This window comes from Eulemur rufifrons, chromosome 7 (genome assembly GCF_041146395.1).
Source record: "Eulemur rufifrons isolate Redbay chromosome 7, OSU_ERuf_1, whole genome shotgun sequence".
Classification (NCBI taxonomy): domain Eukaryota; kingdom Metazoa; phylum Chordata; class Mammalia; order Primates; family Lemuridae; genus Eulemur; species Eulemur rufifrons.
Genome location: NC_090989.1, coordinates 197,871,446 through 197,893,631, shown reverse-complemented (window position 1 = coordinate 197,893,631; position 22,186 = coordinate 197,871,446). Strand labels below are relative to the sequence as shown.

Sequence of the window (22,186 nt, the reverse complement as noted above, 5' to 3'; positions counted from 1 at the left end):
TCTTCCCTCATCTTGGGTGGTCTCAGGCATACTCTGCGCCCAGGTCTCTCCACAGACCTCGGGGGGCCCAGGGTGTCTAGGGGGCCTCCGCAGGCTGAGGCCAGTCACCAAGGTGTCAGCTAGTGCACACCTGTTCCCAGAAGACAGGCACCCCCCAGAGGGCTGCAGGGAGCTCTGTGTGGCGCTGCAGGTGCTGACAGGGAGCGGCTCACAGCCAGGCTTCACCTCCCGGCCGCTGGCACACCTCCACAGCAAGGGGCGCAGGCCTGACCGTGGACAGAAACCACCCCAAGCACTGTGGAAGCCTTCCCTCCCATTAAAAGAAAGCATCTTTTGGCTGGCTTTTTGTGTTCAATACTGCAAGAGCATAATATTGCATGCAAAATAGTCATTTATGAAATAAAATAGAGCCAACTGATTCAGCGAAAGCTCCTTTCAATCAAGCCCTTAATCTGTCTTGCCCAAGACCCCGTCTGTCTAAGAGTGGGCCTGACCTGCGGCCTCCACCTGCCCACGGAATAGCCCTCGGTGCTGTGCTGAGTAGGTCAACAGTGCAGCCCTGGGTCGTCCATTCTGGAAACCAGAGTCTCAGAGACAGATCTGGGGGAACTGGGCAGACCTGGGACCGACAGGCCACATGGGCCCTGCCTTCCTCGGGCCAAGTCACTCCAGCCGCTCATGCCCAGACAGCATGAGCCAGCACTGGTCAACCCTCTGTAAACCCCAGGCTTGGGCTCTGGAGTCAGGTGGACGCGGAGTCTGGCCTGCCTCTGCCGCTCCCCACTGTTGTGGCTGAGGACAAGTTGTCTAAGCTGAGTCTCAGCTTCCCCATCTGTGCAGAGGGAGTCTGCAGCTGTCAGAAGGACCAGGACAGCTGTGTGAGCACCACCGCCACCGCAGCTGGGTCCCCTGCATGGGCCCGGTGTGCCTCGGAGGGGGCTGGAGGCCCCACCCCCTCAGTTACCTGTCTGTGGTACATGTAGAAATTCCTATAACATTTCCACATGAAAAAACAAGTCTCAGTGTTCACAAACAAAATTAAGAACCTGTGATTCAGAGAGAATTTAACAGGGACCATGGAAGAGAAATGAATCCCAGCCCTTGGTGGAATGCAAAGCCCCAGAGGCACCAACTCCTTCTCTGGGACCAGAGGCCGGGCCAGTCCTGGGCCTTCGGTGCGCCCTTCTGCCCACGCCCGGGGTCAGCCTGTCACCGGCCCCTGCACTGCGGCCCAGGCCCGGCCGTAGCCGGCCTCCCCACCGCCCTGTGGGTGCTGTGGGTGCAGGGGCCCACCTGCCAGGGTTGTACTCCAGGGCGCCGACCTCCTCACTGGCCTGCAGCAGGTCCAAGATGCCGGCCGCCGAGCTCCCGCCCTCCTTCTTCACTTTGGTGTTGCGGCCGGGCTTGGTGTCTGTGTCGATGTGCAGTGAGCCTTCGTCCGAGGAGTCATCGCTCTGCTGGGTGAGGGACAGAGTAGCCAGTGAGAGGAGGGACAGGCCACGGAAGGGCTCAGGAGGAGGGAGGGAGGTTCCATTTTCCCTTTGGGGACTGAAATAGGTTTTTAAAAGTTTTTAAAGAGCCCTAACAAACACTGCTGGGGTCTGACCGAGGCCCTGGAGCCGGTGCGGCTGGCCGGCCAGACACATGTGGGGCAGACGTGGCTGCCAGACCCCAGGACCACAGAGGACCAAGGTGTCTTCGCACCATGCACTGCTTTCACAGAGGTACTCCGGTTCAAAGAAACCCTCACGTGAGCGAGAGTCCCAATATCTAACACAGATAAAGCTACCGTGGTTGGGAGAAGAGAGGTTGGGCTGTGCCTGCAGTCCCCGAGGAACCTCAGGCTCTAGGAAACTGGTAACAGATTCAGATAACTTGCCTGGCAGGTGGCTCAGCAGGGACACTCCCCTCCCATGCCCACGGAGAGACAGCTACTATGTGTGGAGTCAGACGTGGCCTCAGAGGCCATCTCAGTGCAAGATCCCCCAATGATAAATCCCACCCGGCTCCCGCCCTGGGGGCAGGTCTTGCATTATCTCTCTGCAGGGCAGGTCCTAAGGCCCCCACCACAGGCAGAGGCCTCTGCAGACCCTACCTGACACGTGCTTGCTTTTGGCCTTGATGGCCGCAGGCTCAGGCACACGCTTGTGCTTCCTGTGCCAACCCCACGCCTGAGCCCAGCCATGGCCTGCCCATGAGAACTCACCCAAGAAAGGGTGGGGTGAGGGTGAGAACACTCCTCCAGCACCTCACGCAGAAACACCCTCAGAGACCACCCTGTCAAGAGCAAGGCTGCAGAGCTAGCTGGCTGCAGCCTTGGGGACTGCCCAGAGATGGCCACGGAGGACAGAGCAGGGCCTCAGGAGGTGGCTCACCTTGTACGCTGCTGAGTCCAGCTTTGGCCTCGTGGTGGGCGTGGGGAGCACCTCCTTCTTCTCCAGCAGGACTGAAAGCACAGCCGTGAGGTCCCACAGCCACCTGGGGGCCTGGCTGACCCCTTGCCGGCAGGCTGGGTCCCACCCCACGCCCCTCTCCCAACATCCCCTCCCAACTCACAGGATAGGTCCCTTTTTGGGGCGTTTTTCTTCCTCCTGATGGGAAACTCGTCAATCTTGAGCTCCCCGTCATCAGACACATACTCGTACTCGTCCCGCACAGGCTTGGGCTTGTCCTCCTTGAAGTTCTGCAAGGCCCCGAACACACCAGGGCTCGTCGGGGGCCTGAGAGCCTTGGGGCTAGGGCAGAAGTGAGCGAGTCAGCGGCGTCCACATGGCCCACGGCGCAGGCAGGCGGGCTCTCCCACAAGACCCCTGCCCGAGCGTCCCCCAGGCCCTTGGCAGGGAGGCCTCACCCAGGCAGGAGCAGCCGGTGGTAGGGGGCCAGGCCAGGGCTGTGGACCCTCAGTCCCATTGTGAGACGTTACCTCTCCACAAGAGGGGACACTACCCAACCCCAAGGCCTCCTCCTCAGGGCCGTGTCCCCGCCGTGTTTGGTCCCAGTACGCAGCTCACAAGGGGCAGAGCGAGCCCTCCCCCCTCTCCCAGGCGGCCGGGAAGCCCGGTGCACGCTAAGACAGTGTCTGACGGGAACAGGGTCCAATCTTCCTGGCTTCCTGAATAGCTATTTTGGAAAAATCCATTCAGGGGCAGGGCCATAGCACAGACACAAGGGTCTCAGTGACATCGTGTGACCTGTCTCCCTGCTGGGGCAAGGCAGGCCTACTTCAGATGAGAGGAGCCTCACGCTCTCAGTATATGAGCAGCAACGGCCTCGGCCCCGACAGGGGCTTGAGGACAGGTTTCTCTCCCAATAGTGGGGACAACAGGATGAGGCAGAAATGTCTGGAACTTGAAAACGACACAACTCCAAACCTGGGAAAATGCAAACGCAGACATCCGGACAGAGTGCCAGGGATGAGGCTGCTTCCAACACTCTAAGTAAAGGGGCAGCCAAGAACCCTCTGCAGGCTGAGCCACAGACACACATGTGTACACATGGCCATAGAACCGTGTCCATCTTTCTCGTCTCCATTCTAAACTCTCTAGAGCACCATCATAGAGCTAGGCCAGGACCTAAGGTGGAAGCTTCGGGTAAAGCAATGGACATGCTCAGGGCCACGAAGCTGGGGCAGCGTGGGCCCCACAGACCTGCTTCCCTCACTGAGCTCCCCGCCCTCTCCAGGCTCCATTCGGGCCCTACTCTGTTTCTCCACCACCTGGAAGGAGGCCTCCTCCTCCCATCTTTTCAACAAGGAAATTCAGACCTGGCTAAGTCGATCAGTATCCACTATAAAAAAGTGGCCACTGCTCCCACTGGGACGTGTCTGACTCCCAACCCGGCCGGGGGCCTCGGTAGGCAACATGCCCTGTGCACTGGTAAGAACACAGGCTCAACTGTCACAGCTGGAACCTCGAGGTGCTCTTGGCCACGCCTGGCTCACAGCCCTCAGCATCTCTGGCCTGCCCGCTGAGGCCGGCCCAGCACACATAGACCTCCTAGACAGACCCTCTGTCTCTCCACATCTCCTCCAGGAAGTCCTTCTGATTCCCAGATGGGCCAGGACCTCAGCGCCCAGGGCCCCATGTTGGTGTCACACTGGCCCCTCCCCACTGACCAAAGTGCTCCAAGAGCCAGGGCCCCAGTGCCAGCAGGACGTCTAAAATCCATGGAGCCCTGCACTCTTCCTCCCTGACTGGGGGTGGGGTGGGGTGCTTTCCCAACTGCAGGCAGCCCGCAGCTGCATCCTCGCCCACACCCGCTGGGCAGTTCTGATGCCCACACCAGCCCTGCAGAACGAGCACTGTGGGAGGCAAGGATGCGCCTCTCCCGACGTCTGGCCCCGACAAAGGTGAGCGGAGCACAGGGCTGCAGGTGGTGGAGTCAGCAGCCCAGGGGGAGGGGGCCTGGCCTGGGGAGCCGCCCAAGAGTGTCAGCCAAAGGCTGTGTGCGTGCACAGTGTGTGGAGTGTGTGTGTGGTCTGTATCTAACATGGTGGGTATGTGGTGTGTATGGTTTGCGTGTGTGGTGTGTGTGTTCATGTGGTGTGTGAGGTTTGTGGGTGTGTGGTATAACGTGGTGTGTGTGATTTGTGTGTGATGCAGGGTGCACACATGGTATGTGTTATGTGTAATAAGTGTATAGGGTGACCATGAGGTGTGTGATATGATGTGTATGGTGTGTGTGTGCCTGTGTGGTATGTGTGTGTGTGGTGTGCATGATACGGGGTGGGTGTGTGGTCACCCCTCCCTTCTGAGCACTCACATACCCGAGGAGTTTCTTGTTGGAGAAAGAAAAAGAGAACTTGTTGTCCTTGTTTCCGGTCAGGGGCGACTTTTCCAGCTTCTGTTCCTCTTCCATCTTCAGTAAGGAGTCTGGTTTGCTGTTCTGAAAAGCAAGACCAGGGCCGTCTCTGAGCCCCCGTGGGAGTAGGGAGTCAGGACCCCAACTAGCATCAGTGGATAGAGGCAGCTGCCAGGAACACACTGAGGGACAGTCTCCCATGGCTCTGATAGCTGCCTGGGCCACCGTGGGGCACTTGGGCAGCTGCACCCCACGTAGCACCCACTGCAGCCCCTGGGCCTGCAGGACCTGCCCTACCTGCCGCTGGCCCCCAGAGAGCAGAGGCACAAGCCAGAGTGTGGATGGTGAAGGGAAACACCATCAACGCGGGGGGTGACGTGCTCAACTCTTATACCCGTGCCAACCCGGTGGAAGGTGGCCATGGGAGGCCACACGTGCTCCAGACACACACCGCAGCACCTCACAGTACTGCCTGCACATGCCCTCACACACACAGGGCCTCGAGGCTCGCACTCACGGAGCCCAGACACACATCACACACAAGTGCACATCTCACCTTGTACTTCCACTTGGCCTCCGACTTGCTCTTAGTTTGCTCTCGGATTTCCAGCCTCTCCACATCGTTCTGTGTGTGGACCATGTCCTTATTGGGCACACTCAGGACGCTCTTTGTGGCCTAGAAAATGCAGCAGCCATGACCCAGAGGCAGACACAGAGGGTGGGCAGGACTCCCTCGAGCTCCAGCACAAAGACGTGGCCACACAGATCCCCTGCCTCCTGCTGGCCACGTACTGCAATCCACCCATCCACCCACCTGTTCATCCACCCATTCACACATCTGTTCTTCCATTCATTCATTCATCCATGCTTTCACTCCTCCATCCATTCATGCACCTGTCCATCCGTTCCTCCATCCATCCATCACCCATCCATTCATTCATTAATTAATCTGTTCATCCATTAATTTATCCATACATTCGTTCATCTACCTATTCACCCACCTATTCTTCCATTCATTCATTCACCCATCCATTCATCCATTCGTTTATCCATCCATCCATTCATTCATTCATTCACTCACCACCCATCCAGTCATTCAGCCAGCCACGTGTTCGCTCATTCATTCATACTAGCCCTGGGAAGGAGAACACAAATGTGTCTCACTGCAGCCCTATGATGTTGGCCCTGCCAGTTCCTGGCCCCCAGGAAGTGGGTAACAGCCTCTTTCTGGCAGGAGCTCACACTCAGTGCTGCCTGATCGCAGGGGCTCATGGTCCCTGAAGCCCAGACCTAAGATGCTCTAGTCGGAGTGTGTCCTCAGGGCTGGGCCCATCTCTCTTATTGTCCACAGGCACTCAGGCCACCAGGGCAACCCTGTCCCTGCCTCACCCCCCAGGCCCTCCCCCTCCACTGGTCTTCTCCCTGCTGTTTCTGCACACACATCTTGTCCACTTTCAGGTCTTAGCCCCAGTGCCTTGTCCCAGGGGCTTCTTTGTCCCCTGGAGACTTCCTACGTGGCTGAGAAGACTATGCTGGGTCACTCCCTCCTGCAAGATTGCCCTGCCCCCTCCACCGAGTGGCCCTCCTGGGTGCCGCCCCTTACACAGCACACATACACTGTGCCCTTCTCTGTGAGGGCCTCTTCCCGAGGCCCACCGCTCTGCGAGCTCACTGGGGCAGAGCCTGCTTGCCCGGGTCTGAGACTAGCTGTGGCAGTCCTGGGTCAGGAGCAGGCAGGGAAGTGCATCCACTGGGCAAGAGCCCAGACCCTGCACCCTCCCGGAGTATTCCACAGAGGTGCTGCAGAGAGCTGCACCCTGGTTCCCCCCCCTTGCCTAGCCAGGAGCACCTGGAGAACAAGGACAAGTGGCCCCAGCTGTCCCCGTGGGCCTGGACCCCAGGAGGTGCCACAGTGTAGCTGGCAATGAAGCAGGGAGTTGGGGTGAGGAAGCCCCACCTTGCCCTTCTTGGGCGGCTCCATCTTGGTCAGCGCCTCCTTGGTGTGGGCTTCGAGCAGGTCCAGGTTGGGGATGGTGGGCGAGGCCGACTCCCGGGACTTCTTCCCTTTTTTCTTGCCTCCGTCCTTGAGCTTCAGCGTTTTGGGGGGCTTTGGGGGCTTGGGAGGCTTGGGGGGTTTGGGGATTTTGGATGGCTTGGGCATCTTCACAGTTTTGGGAGGCTTTTTTTTGGACACTTTCTCCAGGAGGGATCGAGGTGGGGTGGCTTCAATGGGAGACGGGGGGTCCTCCTTCTCCCGGTCCCCATCACAGACCTCATCCGAGGAGGCAACAGCATTCACTTCCGGTCGGGCGGCTTTGGAGGCATTCTGGGGTACGGAAGGGAGAGGGTCACAAGCTGCTTCTTCCAAACCGTGGCCCAGGAGGGTCCACATGCCAGGGCTCTGGAGACTCACTGCCACACTGGCAGGCACTGTCAGCCCAGAAAGGCTCATCTGTCTCAAACCGTGTGACATGCTCACACCGCCCCACATCATTGGCCACTTGGTCCCCATAACCCTAGGGCTCTTCTGTCCTACCCCGAGCACAAGGGGCTCGTCCAGGCTCACTTGAGCTGGGACTGGAGGGGCTGGGCCACAGGCTCCTCCCCTAGAGCCCCCCGGAGCCCTGCCACCCCGTGGGAGCTGCAGAGTGGCCCAGAGCCATCTCTCACTCCCTACGTGCTCACACCAGGACACCGCTGCCTAGCCTGAGCCCTGGGACCTGGAGCCCTCATGCAGGGGAGCCCAGCCAGGACAGCACAGGGAAGGCCATCTGGGATGCTAGCCTTCCCTGGGCTGGCACCTCTGGACCAGGCTAGCCCCTAGGCTCAGAGAAAGACAGGCAGGCCTTCCCTCGTCCCCAGAGGTCTAGTCCAGTGCCCTGGGCATGGCCCTACCTCACTGAGCCGGATCTCTTTGGCCAGGTCTTTGATGAGCTGCGAAGGTTTGAAGTGCTCTGGGAGCTCGTCCTCATGCTCTGCCAAAGCCTGCAGGACAGCCAGGCACACGGTCAGGCGCCCTCAGGCCTCTGTGGCTCCTGACTGCCCCCCTGCACCTTAATAGGCCGTTCCCTGCTGCCGAGGCGGGACCACCAGCCACCCAGACGGGCATAGGGCGAGGCCTGGCTGTACAAGGTCATAGAACAACTGGACCCACGTCTCCGGCCAGACCTTGCCCTGATGAGAAGGCTCTGCTGTGGCTCTCACTCTACTGATGGACAAACCAAGCACCAGAGGGGACAAGGTTGCCTGAGCAGGCTGTGGAGGGGACATGGGCCCCATCCCTTTTTCCTGGGCATGAGTCCACTCCACCTGGCCACGTGCCTGAGCTGAGGTGGGAGGGATGCCCTGGGGAAGATGGAGCCGCAGGATGGCCCTGGCCACCTGGCCCGCCTGGCCCGCCTGGCCCACCGGAGAAGCAGCAGCACACGGTGTTTCCTGCCCAGTCTCCTCCTCGTGAAGGCCCCCTGCAGACCCTGTGGCTCTGGCCTGGGAGGGAGCCCCCCTCCCTCAGGCTGGGGGTGGGCATGGTGGCTCTGCACAGGAGAGTCCCCCACAGGAAACACTATCCCTGAGGGTGCCCGAGGCTGAGCTGGACCTTCCCCTCCCGTCTGTAGTCACAACCCCAGCAAGACGTGAAGGGCAATCAGAAGCCAGCTTCTCCAGAGCCTTCAGTGGAGAAGCAGCCTAAGCACACCCAAGGGGGCTAGTGCAGTAGGGTCTTCGGGGAGAGGACACAGGGAGGGGCTGTTCAGGTCACAAAGAAAGTCGGCTGGGGGGCTAGGCCTGCACTGGCAGCCTGGCTTCTGAGCTAGAGTCGAGGCCGGCTAGGAGGAGCAGAGAGGGCATCCCCAGTGCCCTCTGTCCAGAACTGGATGCCTGGTCACCCGGCCAGCTATTCCCCTGGCCCCTCCCTGCCCCTGCCAGGTTCCAGGCCTTTCTGTGCTCAGGCAGTGCCGTCCCCATCATGGGCCATCTGTTCCCTACCCTCAGACCCACCTTCCTCCCAGGGCAGGCCGGCACCTGCTCCCCATGTCCCACTGGCTCTTGCAACCATGCTGCCTGGTGTCCCTGATGGAGGGGCCCTTAATCTACATCTGCCCACCCCCGGCCCTCAGGTGGCCCAGTCGGTGGCTAGCAGGTGTCTGACTGGGGCAGAGGCATGTCCTGGGCCAAGCTGGGAAGGAGGAGCCACCTGCCCTTCGCAGGCCAAGTCTCACCAAGGCAGGCTGAGCCCTTGCTCCTGGGTCTCTAGCCAGGTCCTCCCACTTGCTACCTGCTCCCCCACCCTAGGGCCCTTGTGTCATGGTTCCAACCTGCTTCTTTGTCCATGATCTAAAAGCACCATTGAGAATTTTAGCTCCTTGGACTAGATGAGGAGGCAGCTGCTTCCCAGATTTGTGAGAGCCTGCGGAGGAGAGAGTGGTGAGCTTGGGAGGGCACCCAGCCTGCCGCCTGCGGGCAACTTCACTCCCGGCCACTCAGCCAGCCCAGGGGATGCACAGGGTCCAGCCTTCCAGAGGCCTCCACCCATGGCCACCTGCCCAACTGCCAACGGTTCCTCTTGGAACCTGGGGAGCCGGTCCTCCCTGAGGCCTGCCCTGTGAGGGGAAGGACTGACCCTCCCAAATAGGTGGCCTGGCTGTCCCTATTCTGCCCAATTCCCCAGCCCTGCCTTATCAAGGGGCCACAGTCACTCCAGGAGATAGATGGGCCACGGCTGTCCCCACAGCCCTGCACCAGCATCCCCAGACACCTTCTTATTCCCACCTCATATACCCCTTGGCACAGCTGAGGGACCAAGCGCGGCTCAGCCAGGTGCTGGGTTCCTGCAGGAGCAGCGCCTCTAACACACCCTTGGGGGCTGAGGCCAGCTCCACAGAAAAGGTACGACCTCCCCGCTGCCCACTGGAGAGTGTGCCAGGCCCCACGGCAGCTCCCCGGGTCCCCTTGGCCCTGCAGACTGCTGAACTGCCGTTCCCGCCCAGAGGAGGCCCAAGCCCAGAGGGTCTGGAGGACTTGGGCATGGTGGCCTAGCTGGCCAGTGGTCAGGCTGCCCCTGCCCCTGCCCCAGGCATGAGCCCTCTGAAGACAGGACTGGGCTCCTCTCCTGGGAACTCCCTTCTGGCAGAGTCAAGCTCAGTGCTTCAGATTTGGGGAGCAATGGGAAAACATCACTGAAACCTGGCAAGCTAAGACTAAGGGCCATTTTCAGCTTCTCAAACTACAGCCGAAGTGCAAAGCATTCTGGATAAAAGTCTCAGCTCGTGGCTGTTATCAGAACCAAAAAAGAGCACATTCCAGGGAGGGGCACCCCTGAAAAAGGAAATCCTACACAAACACAAAGCCTCCTCCAGTTCCCTTCACACTGTCACACAGTCTGGAGAGCTGAGTAGGGGTGGTGGCCACAAGAAGCCCACGTGTCCACTGAGGGCTGGGACTGAGCCTGCCTCACGGTCCAACCGCTGTGCTCCTGAGGACCCCAAGGGGACCTGGAGCCCCTCACGCTCACCCCTCAGCTCGTTACAGAGCAAGGGCCCCCCTGCCTCCCCTATGGAGGCATGTGTGGAGAGCGGAGGGGACATTATTAACTGCACCACACAGAGGCCATAGGCACACTGGTCCCTCTTAACCTAGAGCCCAGAGCTCTTTCTAAAGTGTGGTAGGAGAGGCTGTGTCCGAGCTGGCCCAGCCTGTTCAATCCAGCCCTACTTTGCACAGACAGGCAAACTGAGGCCCAGGGGGCTGAGGCCCAGGGGGACTTGCTCAGGCCCCAGGAAGGCAGCTTTTAGACCCAGAGAGCGAGCCCAGTCCCAGGTCTGGCCGCCCCACAGCCAACAGCCACAGACTCAGACGCCCACCCTGGAGTGACCGGTACCTTTGAATGCCTCGAGCAGATGCTTCCCCATGTACCAGCAAGCAGTTTCAAAGTTGGGAAACTGAGTCAGGCTGCCCAGTTTCAACCTCCTTTCCACTTCGTACGCTCTGGAAGCCACAGCAAAGAACCGTTCAAAGCACTGAGTACCAAGCAGTCAATGCTGGAGGGTAAATCCAGGCCCCGGCCACACCAAGGCCACACCTCGGCCACGCAGCTCAGGCCTCCCCACTGGGCCCTGCGTGGCTGAGGTGGACTAGGGGACAACCACCCTGGGTGGGCCTGCGCCTCAGGGACCCATGAGAGAATTGTGGCTGTGGCTACTAGAGAGCTTGGTCAGTGCCCAGGAAGAGAAGGCAGCAGCCTTTCAAGTGACCCCAAACCCACCAAGGGCTGCCTGGGGCTGTCCAGCACCCAGGCCCTTCAGGGCCCCCCTAGAGCCCACCCCGCTTCCTCCCACAGAACAAGGAGGCCCAGCGAGGCTGACGGTCATGCCCAGGCCACCCACAGGCAGGCTGAGCCAGGACTCAGGCCAAGGGGCCTGTCACCAACCCGGCCAGAGGAGGACCCTGCCCGGCAGAGCCAGAGTGCAGACAGCGGCAACCACTACCTCATCTGCATCTCCACGCTCAGGCTGTGGAGGAAGTGTCCCGCGAAGGCCAGGCAGTCCACCGGGGTGAGCGTGGCATAGATCCAGCCTGAGAGAGAGACAGGATGGGTCTGGCCCTCCACCTTGCTCCGAGCATGGGGCTCCTGTGGGCCCTCAGGGGCTGTCCTGGCTCCAGACCACCAGCAGCAGAGACCCGCGCTGGCCTCCCCCGGACCCCCGCCCCCCTACCCTCGGTGTCCCGTCTGCCTCTGCAGCTTCCCCAGTGGCCCAGGGCATCCCTGGAAGAAGCTGTCTGGCCCTGGCTCCATCCCACCCTCCATGTGATGGGGTTGGGGAGAAAACAAGTCTGAGGTGGCACAGCCTGTTCAATCCAGGCCCGCACTGTACAGATGGGGAAACTGAGGCCCAGAGCTGAGGGGACTTGCTTGGGCCACGTGAGGGTAGCACTCGGACCAAGAAAGGGAGCCCCACCCTGGGTGAGGCCTCCTGGCACCCCACTTGCAGGGCCAGGGACAAGGCAGGGTGGCCAAATCTCCCCCAGAGCTGGGGTTGGTCCCCAGGTTATCCTCAGAGATGGAGTCTGGGCCAGACTCCAGGCAATCCACAGCTCTCCCTGGAGGAGGGAAGGAGGGGACCCAGGGACTACAAAAGATTCAGGGGCTTATAAATCAATGGAGTGTGAGGGCCTCATTTGGATACAGATTTAGAATGGAAAAGGAATACCATAAAACCATTAGAAAATGTGAACATCAGCTGGCTACCTGATGATACTAAGGAATTGCTGTTAATTGTTCATTATTTAAGGTGTGATGAGAGTACTGTAATTATGTCACTGTGAAAGGAAAGGAAGTCTTTCAGAAATAGTGGGATATTTATGAGGGAAACAACAGGATGTCTTGGCTCTACTCTAACATGCTTTCTCCTTCAGCACTGATTCCAAATGTCCCTTGATAAAAAATTACAAATCAGCAGACACCGCCTCCTCCTGAGGTCGGCCTTGCTGTCTTTGATGCTGTAGCCGCCCTCATGACACGGGCTCTCTGAACTGGTTCTCCCACGTAGGGCTTGGCCACCACGAGCGCAGCCAGGCTGTGAGGTGGCCCATGGTGAGGAGCGCCCTTGCTGGCCAGAGAGCAGCCCGGTTCCCAGGCCTCCTGCCGCCACGGAGCCCGACTGCTGGCCCCTCTGCAGGGACTGGGCTGGGGCGAGCGGGCAGGCCAGGGCAAGGGAGCAGGCATGCCAGTGACACTGGGAGACACCACGGTGGGGACATGGCACAAGGTCAGAGCAGTACCCTGGATGAGGGCCAGCGTGCCCCAGGACCTGTGTCCCCAGGGCTGCCTGCGCTCACCTGAAGGGATGAAGAGGGTCTGGCCCTGCTTGACGATGCACTTGTAGCATTTGTCCACCTGGTCAGCAAAGAACATCTCGCTGTGGTTAGAGGCAGACCGCCAGCGCTCATACAGGGAGATGTTGGCCGAGGCAGGCCTGATGAGATAGAAGGTCTTCTCTCCCTGCCAAGAGAGCTCGTTGGCAGAGCCGCCCACGCTGGCTGCAGGGTGGGGCAGGGGAGCCCACCATGTCCTGGGGCTCCTGGGGGGTGACAGGCACTGACTTGAAAAGCACCCCCGCCCACCATTCCTGCCTGCAACACTGCAGCGGGACACAGGCTTTGCAATTCAGAAGTCTGCATGTCAGGGAGATTCTGCGTACAGCAGCCTCCAGCATGGTAGGGGGCAACATCCCGTCATCCCACTCGCCATTATTCTGTGGCGCTACAAGTGGTGTGGGTGCCCAGGGGGAAAATAAGGCTGTAACCAGCTGTCAAAAGAGTTCCAGGTAGTGGCCATCACCCAAAGCTTTGGGTTTTCTTTGTTGTTTCTGTTATTATTTATGTCTATTTTTCCTCTGCCTTCTTTTCTTTCCTTTGCCCCTGGTGGTGAGCCTCCTGGCCCTCTCTGCCCGCTCAGATGCCCCACCACTCTGCCACTGGCTTCTGTGGGGCTCCGGCTCCTGCTGGCCCGCCTTTCTAACACCTCCCGCCTGCTCTGAGTGCTTGGCCGCCCGGCAGCCTTGCCCTGCTGTGAATAAGCCCTAAGTCCCACCGGGAAGGGACACGCGTGCGGTTCTCGGGCCCCACACACAGCCTTGCCCCTCGGCCCAGAGACGTCTCATGGCCTCCTGTCCCAGGGCTGGACAACCCGGTGTCCCTCCCAGGGAGCAGCATACTGGCCACAGTTGGGGCTCGTGGGGACTCCAGACAATCGGGCAGACGGACCGTGGCTGGGTCCAGGGTGAGGCGCCCCTGAGGGGCGTGGCTCACCTTAAGCACGTGGTACCAGGCGGAGGCACCCCCAGAGTCGATGTGGAAGTCGGTGTAGCTGTCCTTCACACAGATCAGACAGTACTTGGTCACTTTGGGCTTGGCCAGCAACGCATCATCTGGCCAGTAGTTTTCTACCCAAGACAGTTTCTTCACGATGTCAGGTGGCTCCACGAAGCTGGACATCCTGGGGGTGAGAGAGGAACAGTGGTCAGAGGTGAGGGGACTGGATACATTCCTTTTTTATGCCCCCAAGACAGGAAAGGTACCCCCGCCAGGAGGCTCACCACCAGGAGCAAAAGAAAGAAAAGAAGGCAGAGGAAAAATAGACATAAATAATAACAGAAACAACAAAGAAAACTCTAAGCTTTGGATGATGGCCACTACCTGGAACTCAAATTTTGACAGCTGGTTACAGACTTATTTACCCCCTGGACACCCACACCACTTGTAGCACCACAGGATAATGGCAAGCTTCAACAAAAAAAAGAAAAAGGAAGAAAAATAAAATTTTAAGAAGACAATGAAACAGGAAAAGTCAGCATGTACAGTATTTCTCACTCCTGAGACCTTGAACCTCTGTTTCTGAGGTGACTGCCAAGGACGGCTGCAGGCCCAGAGCGGGAGGGGTCCTGGGTCCAGCCCCCAGCCCCAACCCTGGCCCCCACACCCCTGGGGTGGCCCCGCTCACCTGGTGTCAGAGAACTCAAGGTTGGTGACGTTGAGGACCCGCTTGCGGTTGGTGCTGTAGTAATAGTCCACAAACTCCTTCAGCTTCATCTTGCAGTCCTTCTGCTTGGTGACGTCCGTCACGTCCACGCTCCGCTCTGGCCCTGGGGAGGCAGCAGGAGGAGTGTGAGCCCCCGGGGAAGGTGCTGCGGCCTCCCACGCAGCCAGCAGGTGCAGGGTGGCCACTCACATGCGTCAGCTGCCCTTGTGTAGGGCACCAGCCGCCAGGAGGCTGGACACTGAGGCTCTGGGCGCCAATGTCCAGCTCCACCCTGCTGTCCCCTGGCTTAACAAAGTTCCCTGGCCGTTCCCTCCCTCCGACTATCATGAGGACCCAGTGATGCTGGGAAGTGGCCCCAAAACAGGCCTTAGTAAGGGTGGCCAGATTAGCAAATAAAAACACAGGACATCGGGCCAACCTGAATTTCAGATGAGCAACAAATAAGTATAAATATGTCCCAGATAATGCATGGAACATACCTACATTTTAAAAATTAAACAATCAAAAACCCTACATTTCTAGTGTACCAATTCAATATTCTAAAACTTGATAAACTGATACAGAAAGAAAAAAGCCTTTTCTGTAGTTGATGAGGAAACTCAACCAAGGGGCAAAGTTCTTACAGAAGGCATGCCGGATAGTGGGGAGGAAGAAGGATGGAATTGTCAAACTTGCCCTTCGCAATGCTCCTGAACGGGCTCACACCACAAGGTGAGAGGCCGTGGGATTTCTGTGGACAGATGAGGCTGGAGGCCTGGGCCCACAGACTGTGTCTGCATCACTGACGTGTGAGGCAGGCACTGCAGGCCTCCTCGGGGACAAAAACACACCACCCCAGAGGGAGCCCTGCCAGAAACCCGAACACAAGTCTAAGCAAGCCTCTAACCACGGGTTTTCAGGGAACACTGGTGACAGACGCTGACAACCAAATTCTGGGTGTCAGAAACTCCGCAGGATCAACAACCCCCTTTTCCAAAAAGCCTATGGGATGAGAGGAGTGGCTGTCACAGGGGAAAGAGACTGCAGGGACACACAACCCAAATGCAACATGTGGCTCTTGTTTGGACTCTGACTTGAACCGCCAAATGCAAAAAGGCATTTTTAAGGCAACTGGGAAGAGTTAAACCAGGTCTTCCATATGATCAAGGAATTATCACTAATATCACAGAATGCAATGAAGTTGTGACTATATTTTTACAAAACCATCCATTAAAGCGCATACTGGAGTTTTTAATGGGTAAAACAATGTATGTAAAGAGATTTCCTTTAAAATATTCCAGGAGAAAAAAATTGAGGTAGGCAGTAAATCAGCAGAAACCTGGTGGTTTTTGCGGACGTGCTGGTGTGTGGGGCTCACTGCTTGCTTCTCTCATTTTTGTGTGTGTTTGACCAAGCTCCATAATAAAAAAAAAAAAAAAAAAAAAAAGGAAAAAGAAAGACATAAAAGCAATAAAACCATCTAAAAGCCGTTCCTCCCTGCTCCCGCAGGGGCAGCTGCGGACGGACAAACCAGGCCCCAGCCTCGCGCTGGGCGAGCCCAGGCCTTGCTGGCGAGTGGCCCCACCTCGCAGAGCGGGGGATGGACTGGCTCCTCCCGGGAAGAGCCTGGAGAAACGCTGGCCCGGGCAGGCCCTCATTAGATGTCTGCTGTCAGCGCTGGTGCTCCGCGCCCGGCAGAGATGGCCCGGGAAGGGGGTCCGTGACCAAGCTGGTAAAGTGCGTCTCAGTGTGGGACACCCCGCTCGCCTGGTGAGTGTGCTCAGGCTCGCAGAACGGCAGCGCACGGGGCCGGCTGACCAGCACCGTGGAGCAACACAGACGCAGACCACCAGATGACCCTGTCTCAACACAGCTGGACCTGGAGCACACTTGTGACAGAGGCGGCACCCTGGCTCCAGGCATGCCCAGCCTGCCCTCCCCCTCACCAAGAATCCCACAGCATCAGCCCCCTCCTGTGGACCCCTGACATCCCAACACCAAATGAGCCCTGTCCAGCCCCTGTTCCTCAGACTCCTGCCAGATCCCATAGCGCTGGCCCTTCCTCTTCCACATGAGTCTGGGAGCCCAAGCTGGGTGGCCCCAGGCTGGATGTGTGGCTCCAGGGAAGGGCTCTGGGCCCTGGCCCTACTGAAATGGAACTCGGTGGCCTCCTGCATGGGTGTCACCCCGTGCCCAGCAGCTGGTACAGACGATCTCATTTAACAGCCAGCACCCAGCCCACATGGCCGCACAGGTGAAGAGCAGCAGGCTCAGAGCGCTGGAGCGCTTGTCTCAGGGCCCCGGCCGGCACCTCTCGTGACGTGGGCGTCCACCTTTTCAGGGTTTCTCTTCCTCCCCCACCAGCCACCCAGGCATCCCCCACAAGCACCCTGAGCCCCAGGAAGCCCCAGTGCCAGCTGCCTGCTGGACGGTGCCCCCCACAGGCACGTCCTCCACCCACACACGCCCGACGGAGCATGTCATGGCACTGGGAGCTGCACGGGGACCTGAGGTGGGAGCTGCCCACTGCACTGGCTGGAACCCAGAAGGAATCCAGAACGGGAGGCAGCCCTGGTGCCACGGGGGTGGGTCGTGGTACAGTCACGGAGTGCCAGGCCCAGGCCGGCAGAGGCCCCACACCACTGGGCCTCCCGGGCATGGCACTGTCACGCAGCACTCAAAGGTAATGGGAGTCACAGCTGTCAGAACCAAGGGGTCCACCAGACCAGCCCCCACTTTGCAGCCAGAGTAACTGAGAGGGAAGGGGCCTGCCAGGTCACATGTTGTCTCGGTGGGATGTGGGGGCTGATCTAAGAACACCAGGAATGGACTGTGGCGAGCCCTGAGTCTCACTTGCCCACACCACCCCTGGGCTGCAGCCGGGGCATGGGGGAAAGCAGGCACAGGTGCTTCCCAGCTCCGGCCCCACAGTCATGTGAAGGCAACAGCACTTACCCACGTAGTTCTCAACGTCACTGACATAAAACGTGGGGGCTGGGACAGCCAGGCCCAGCCCATCTTTCTTGGGGACGAGGATGGGCTCCGTGAAGCCATGCTCCTCCATGTAGCCCAGTGTGAGCTGACTGCCCGGCACACGGGCCACCACGTCTTCAGCGCTGTGGGGAAGCACAGGTCAGAGGCCACGTCGGGCTAAGGGCCACATATATCAACCTCCCGCCCCAGGATAGGCCTGGGTGGGGCCTCAGGGCTGGAGAGGCTGAGCCCACCTGGCCACCTGCCTCCCACAGCCACAGGAGGAGGTCTGGCCAGAGGCAGCACACCCAGGGGCCATGGGGCAGCCAGGGAGCAGATGTGGTGCTGACCGAGGGAGCCCCATCGCCTGGGGGCAGGGACACCTGGTCCCACAGACTTCAAGGCAGAAACGTAAGTGGTGACAAGGGCCTTCCTGCCAGGCACAGAGAGGCAGGAGCACTGTGGCCTGAGCAAGGCCATCCCTCACTGCCCTCTCAGCCCTGACCCGACAGGGGATGGTGGCTCCTCCCACTGCACCTGGAGGGAGAGCTTGGGATGCGAGAGTGCAGCAAAAGGGACAGTCCCTGTCAGGCTGAGCCAAGTGCAAGGAGCACTGCCCAAGGACAGCCACCACTGGGTAGGGCAAGGTGAGCCTAGGATGCAGGCGCACCCAAGGGCGTCTGTGGGGCGGGCCAGTTCCCTTGTCCGACCACGGCCACTAGACGCCAGATCCCAATACACCCTCAGGAATTCATGTCTCCGTGTTATAGAAGGAAGGAACCCTCAGAGGGGATGTTGTCTTCCAGGCCCTGGGCCAAGACCCCTCACCAGGAGCCCTGGGAGCTGTACAATGTGGCCACACCAACACCCAGACCTGGGCAGGCCCCTCACTCACCTCTCCTGGGGCCCAGTGACTCCCCCTGCAGGGGTACGGAGGCCACCAGAGTCACAGCTGATGAGGAGGAGCCACCAAGACTGTGGACCCTAACCCCCCAAAAGGGGGAAGGCCTTGGACAAAGCTGTGTGGAGAGGGCAGGGGTAGAAACCAGGTCCCCTTTCACCCCCTGCCCTGCCCAGTCCTGCTTGTCCCCACAGTCCTGCCCCAGAGGAAGCGGCAGGGGGCAGGGCTGGATGTCCCCCAGCTGGCAAGGGTGACCCTCATGCGCTGTGCCAGCCAAGGATCTGGAATAAGAGAGTCCGGTCCTGGCCTGCCCCCTACTGGACACTGCTGCCACTGCAGGGTCAGAGGCAGATGAGAGGGGCCCCCAGGCAAAGGGGACAAATGACCTTCACAGAGAATTGACAGTCCCAGCAATCTTCCAGGCGAAGGAGGTGGGGGCCCAGGAAAAGCCTGGTCTGTTCAGGGCCACACAGCTGGACCTGGACCTCTTGGGCCCAGGCTGCCTCCTGCTCCTTGAGGGGACCCTGGGCAGCTGTGGTCCACCGAGCCCCCACCCTACCCCACTGTGTGCAGGGCGCTGCCTTGGCACCAGGGCCCCATAGGGCTGTGCTGGAATAGCCCCTGCCTGGTGACGCTACGACAGGCTTCCGTGGGACGGGCACAGCATGAGCAGCACTGGGGAAGATGGTGGGGAACAGAAGCAAGAACTCAAGCCCAGATCTGCAGGCGGGGGAGGAGGGAGAAGGAGTGTGCCTTCGAGGGGAGAGAAGTGACCAGTGTGAGGAACAGCAGGGAGGTGGGGCACTGGGGGACAGTCTGAGTAGGGTGCTGACACGGTCTGTGGTTCTGCCGATGCTATGTAGACAGTGACCTGCACCAGGATGGGGTGAGCATCAGGAGGGGACTCAGGGCGTGGGGGCCTGGATCAGGCATAGTGAGGGGCACAGGGGTTTCAGGAGACCAATAGGTATGACAACGGCTCTGAGGGATCGAGGGACAGGAGCAGGCAAAGGCAGATGGCCAGGCACTGGTCTGAGCCAAGAGGGCCCTGGGGAAGCGGGCAGGAGCAGGGCAGGAGATCGGGCGGAGCTGGGGACATACTTGGTCTGAGATATGTGCCGGATTCTCCAATAGATGTGCCAGCTGAGAGACAGGTTGGGAGCTCAGAAGAGCTGGAGGCAGTGGAAAGAGGCTGGGGAGCCGCTGGCTGGGGGCTGAGCCTTCAGGGAGGGCAGTCAGAGGAGAAGAAGCTGAGGAAACTCATCCCCAAGAAGGACAGGACTTCCAAGACAGAGAGGGCTGCAGTGCCCAAATTTGCCAAGAGCTCAGAACTAAAGCATTAAGACCAGAACTAAAGAGTATCCACTGGCTTTGATCATGAGGAAACAGCACTGAGGATAAACCAGGAGGGCTGGGGCAAGGGAGAAGAAGGAACATGTGTAGACAACTTGTGAAAGGCTCACGGGTGTCGAGATCGTGCAAAGGAAGCTTTGGAAGCAAAGGGGAGCCTCCCACCTGCCAGGGCCACAGGTAGAGAGTCACCCTTGATAAATCCAAATTCTAAGCTCTTGTCTCACTCGTGAGAGTTTCAAATTCACACTAAACCCAAATTGGATCTGGAACTAATCTTGTGCAACCCACATGACCCCAGGAAAAGGCAAACACAAAACCATATTGTAGGGACACCCCAGCAGCCAAGGACACCCTGGCCACCACAGAAAATGACTCTCCTAGGGCTCTTGCCTCACAGAAGGAGGGAACTAGCGGGACAGACACCAAACAAAACAGCAGGTCACAGGAACTGAGGATAGCAGAGCAACTGAAAAAGAGATTTTAAGATATAAATATATTGAACACATTCAAAAGGATATCAAGAAGATTAAGCAAAAATAGGGAAGCATAAAAAAAGACCAGGCAACATTGAAAAGGAACTTTATAGAAATTTTAGAAATGAAAAATATGATAAATGAAATTTTTAAAACTCAGTGGATGCATTAAATGGTAGTTGGCTGAAAAAATAGTAAATTGGAAGAAAGATTTGAAAAATGATACAGAGAATGTGGAAGAAATGCTATTAAAAGAGAAAATAGAATATTTTTCAGAATTGAGATATGACTCCTTGAAACAAAGGGGCTTACTGAGTTCTGACAGGATAAACAAAGATAAATGTGCACCTAGAGGCATTATGGTACACTCATGGTACATGAAAGAGACACAATCTTAAATATTTTCAGAGAAAAAAGAAAAGATTATTTAACAGAAACAAAACAAAACCAAAAAAACAGCAACTAGACTGACAATGGACATCTTATCAGCAACAAAAGATGTCAAAAAATGACCAAAAACAATCTTCAAAGAGCTAAAAATAACTTTCACTCTAGAACATTAGATCCATTTCAGAATATTAGAATCATTCAAGAGTAAGGATGAAACGAAAACACTGTCAGACAAGAGAGTGTATTTTTCATAGGCCTTTGCTGAAAGAACTACTAAAGGATATAATTCAATAAGAAGAAAATCAAATCTAGAAGGAAAAAGTGGGATTCTAGAAACAACAGGAAACTTATCTACAGATTCCACACAATCCCTATCAAAATCCTAGCTGACTTCTTTGAAGAAACTGACAAACTGAACTTGGAATGCTGATTGGAAATTCAAGGCATCCCAGATGACCAAAATGGTCTTTAGAAAGAAGAATAAAGTTGGAGGACACTTCCCAACTTCAAAATTCACTACAAAGCTACAACAGTGTGGTACTGGCATACGAAGAGACAGACAGAGCAATGGACTACAACTGAGTGCCCAGAGATAAATCCTCACAACTACAGTCAACTGCTTTTCAACAAAAGTGCCAAGGCAGTTCAATGGGGCAAAGGACAGTCTTTTCAATAAATGGAGCTAGAAAAACTGAATATCCACACACAAAAGAATACAGCTGGACCCCTGCCTCACACAACATACAAATACTATTAACTCAAAATGAGTCAAAGACCTAAATATAAAGGCTAAAACTATAAAACTCTTAGAAGAAAATAAAAAAATCTTCATGATCTTGAATTAGGCAATGATATCCTAGCTGTGACACCAAAAGCACAAGCAACAAAAGAAAAAAAACAGATAAACTGGACTTTATCAAAACTAAAGTTTTTGTGTTTCAAATTGATACTATCAAGAAAGTAAAAGACACCCCACAGAATGGCAGAAAATATCAGTTAAATGACAAGTATCTATATATGTAAACAATTCTTACAACTGAGAAATAATAAAATTCTAAGTCCCCCAACTGACTGGACAGATCCCTCTTGGCCAAGAAGACCCCAGAAAAACCTTAAAACTGAGTTCTTGGCCATGACAGAGAGGGAGGTCAGACACACCTTGTCATACCCCCTCCCTCATTAACCACCACCTTCCCTAGGTGTTAAATAGAACAAGCACTTTGGAAAGACTTGCTCTGCTGTTGATTTCCATCCACCATCTAACTCCCTTTTTGCAGTTTTGGCACAACGACTAGCATTCCTTCCTGATAAGAGACCACTGACCATGGAGTGGTTCTGATCAGTCTACAGAGAGGGATTTCGTGTCCTCTGCTTCACCTTTTGGCATCAGAGGGCCGACAACACCATCCTGGGATCATGCTAAGGCCTCCATTTTCTGAACACGGTACCCATGGTGTAGCATGAAGCTCAAGTGCGCGTGTATATGTTTCTCCTTTCACAAATATTCATGACTCCGCCTATAGCTTGTTAAATATGCATATTCAGCCACCCCATTCAACATAAATTTCTGTATCTTTACCTCTTCTCTCTCTCTCTCTCAAAGCACTAGCTTTTAGGTTTTGGCCAAAGGCTCCATTTCCCACCTGCAGGCTGTGGTACCCTGTTCTAGGAATAAGGCCTCCTTTCTAAATTTATAGGTTTTATGACTTTTTTGGTCAACATAACTCAACAATAAAAGGAACCCAATTAACATGAAGTGGCTAAAATAATGCAGAACTGGAG

At 57.0% G+C, this 22,186-nt stretch overlaps 1 protein-coding gene across 2 annotated transcripts in view; it reads right to left on the bottom strand.

The window, feature by feature from the left end:
• PHF2 (PHD finger protein 2) overlaps positions 1 to 22,186 on the bottom strand; it is a 95,219-nt gene that overhangs the window by 11,319 nt on the left and 61,714 nt on the right. The window contains exons 4-17 of one of the 2 annotated variants that reach the window (XM_069476249.1): positions 17,270 to 17,430; positions 14,297 to 14,438; positions 13,606 to 13,792; positions 12,634 to 12,796; positions 11,283 to 11,370; positions 10,676 to 10,782; positions 9,114 to 9,205; positions 7,696 to 7,785; positions 6,758 to 7,126; positions 5,357 to 5,476; positions 4,766 to 4,884; positions 2,557 to 2,735; positions 2,376 to 2,446; positions 1,294 to 1,454 (exon numbers count right to left, since the gene is read on the bottom strand). In XM_069476249.1, the coding sequence (XP_069332350.1) occupies positions 1,294 to 1,454; positions 2,376 to 2,446; positions 2,557 to 2,735; positions 4,766 to 4,884; positions 5,357 to 5,476; positions 6,758 to 7,126; positions 7,696 to 7,785; positions 9,114 to 9,205; positions 10,676 to 10,782; positions 11,283 to 11,370; positions 12,634 to 12,796; positions 13,606 to 13,792; positions 14,297 to 14,438; positions 17,270 to 17,430 (2,049 nt within the window). Of the gene's footprint in view, positions 1 to 1,293; positions 1,458 to 2,375; positions 2,447 to 2,556; positions 2,736 to 4,765; positions 4,885 to 5,356; positions 5,477 to 6,757; positions 7,127 to 7,695; positions 7,786 to 9,113; positions 9,206 to 10,675; positions 10,783 to 11,282; positions 11,371 to 12,633; positions 12,797 to 13,605; positions 13,793 to 14,296; positions 14,439 to 17,269; positions 17,431 to 22,186 lie in introns of both variants that reach the window. The other variant, XM_069476248.1, reaches the window with a different exon arrangement.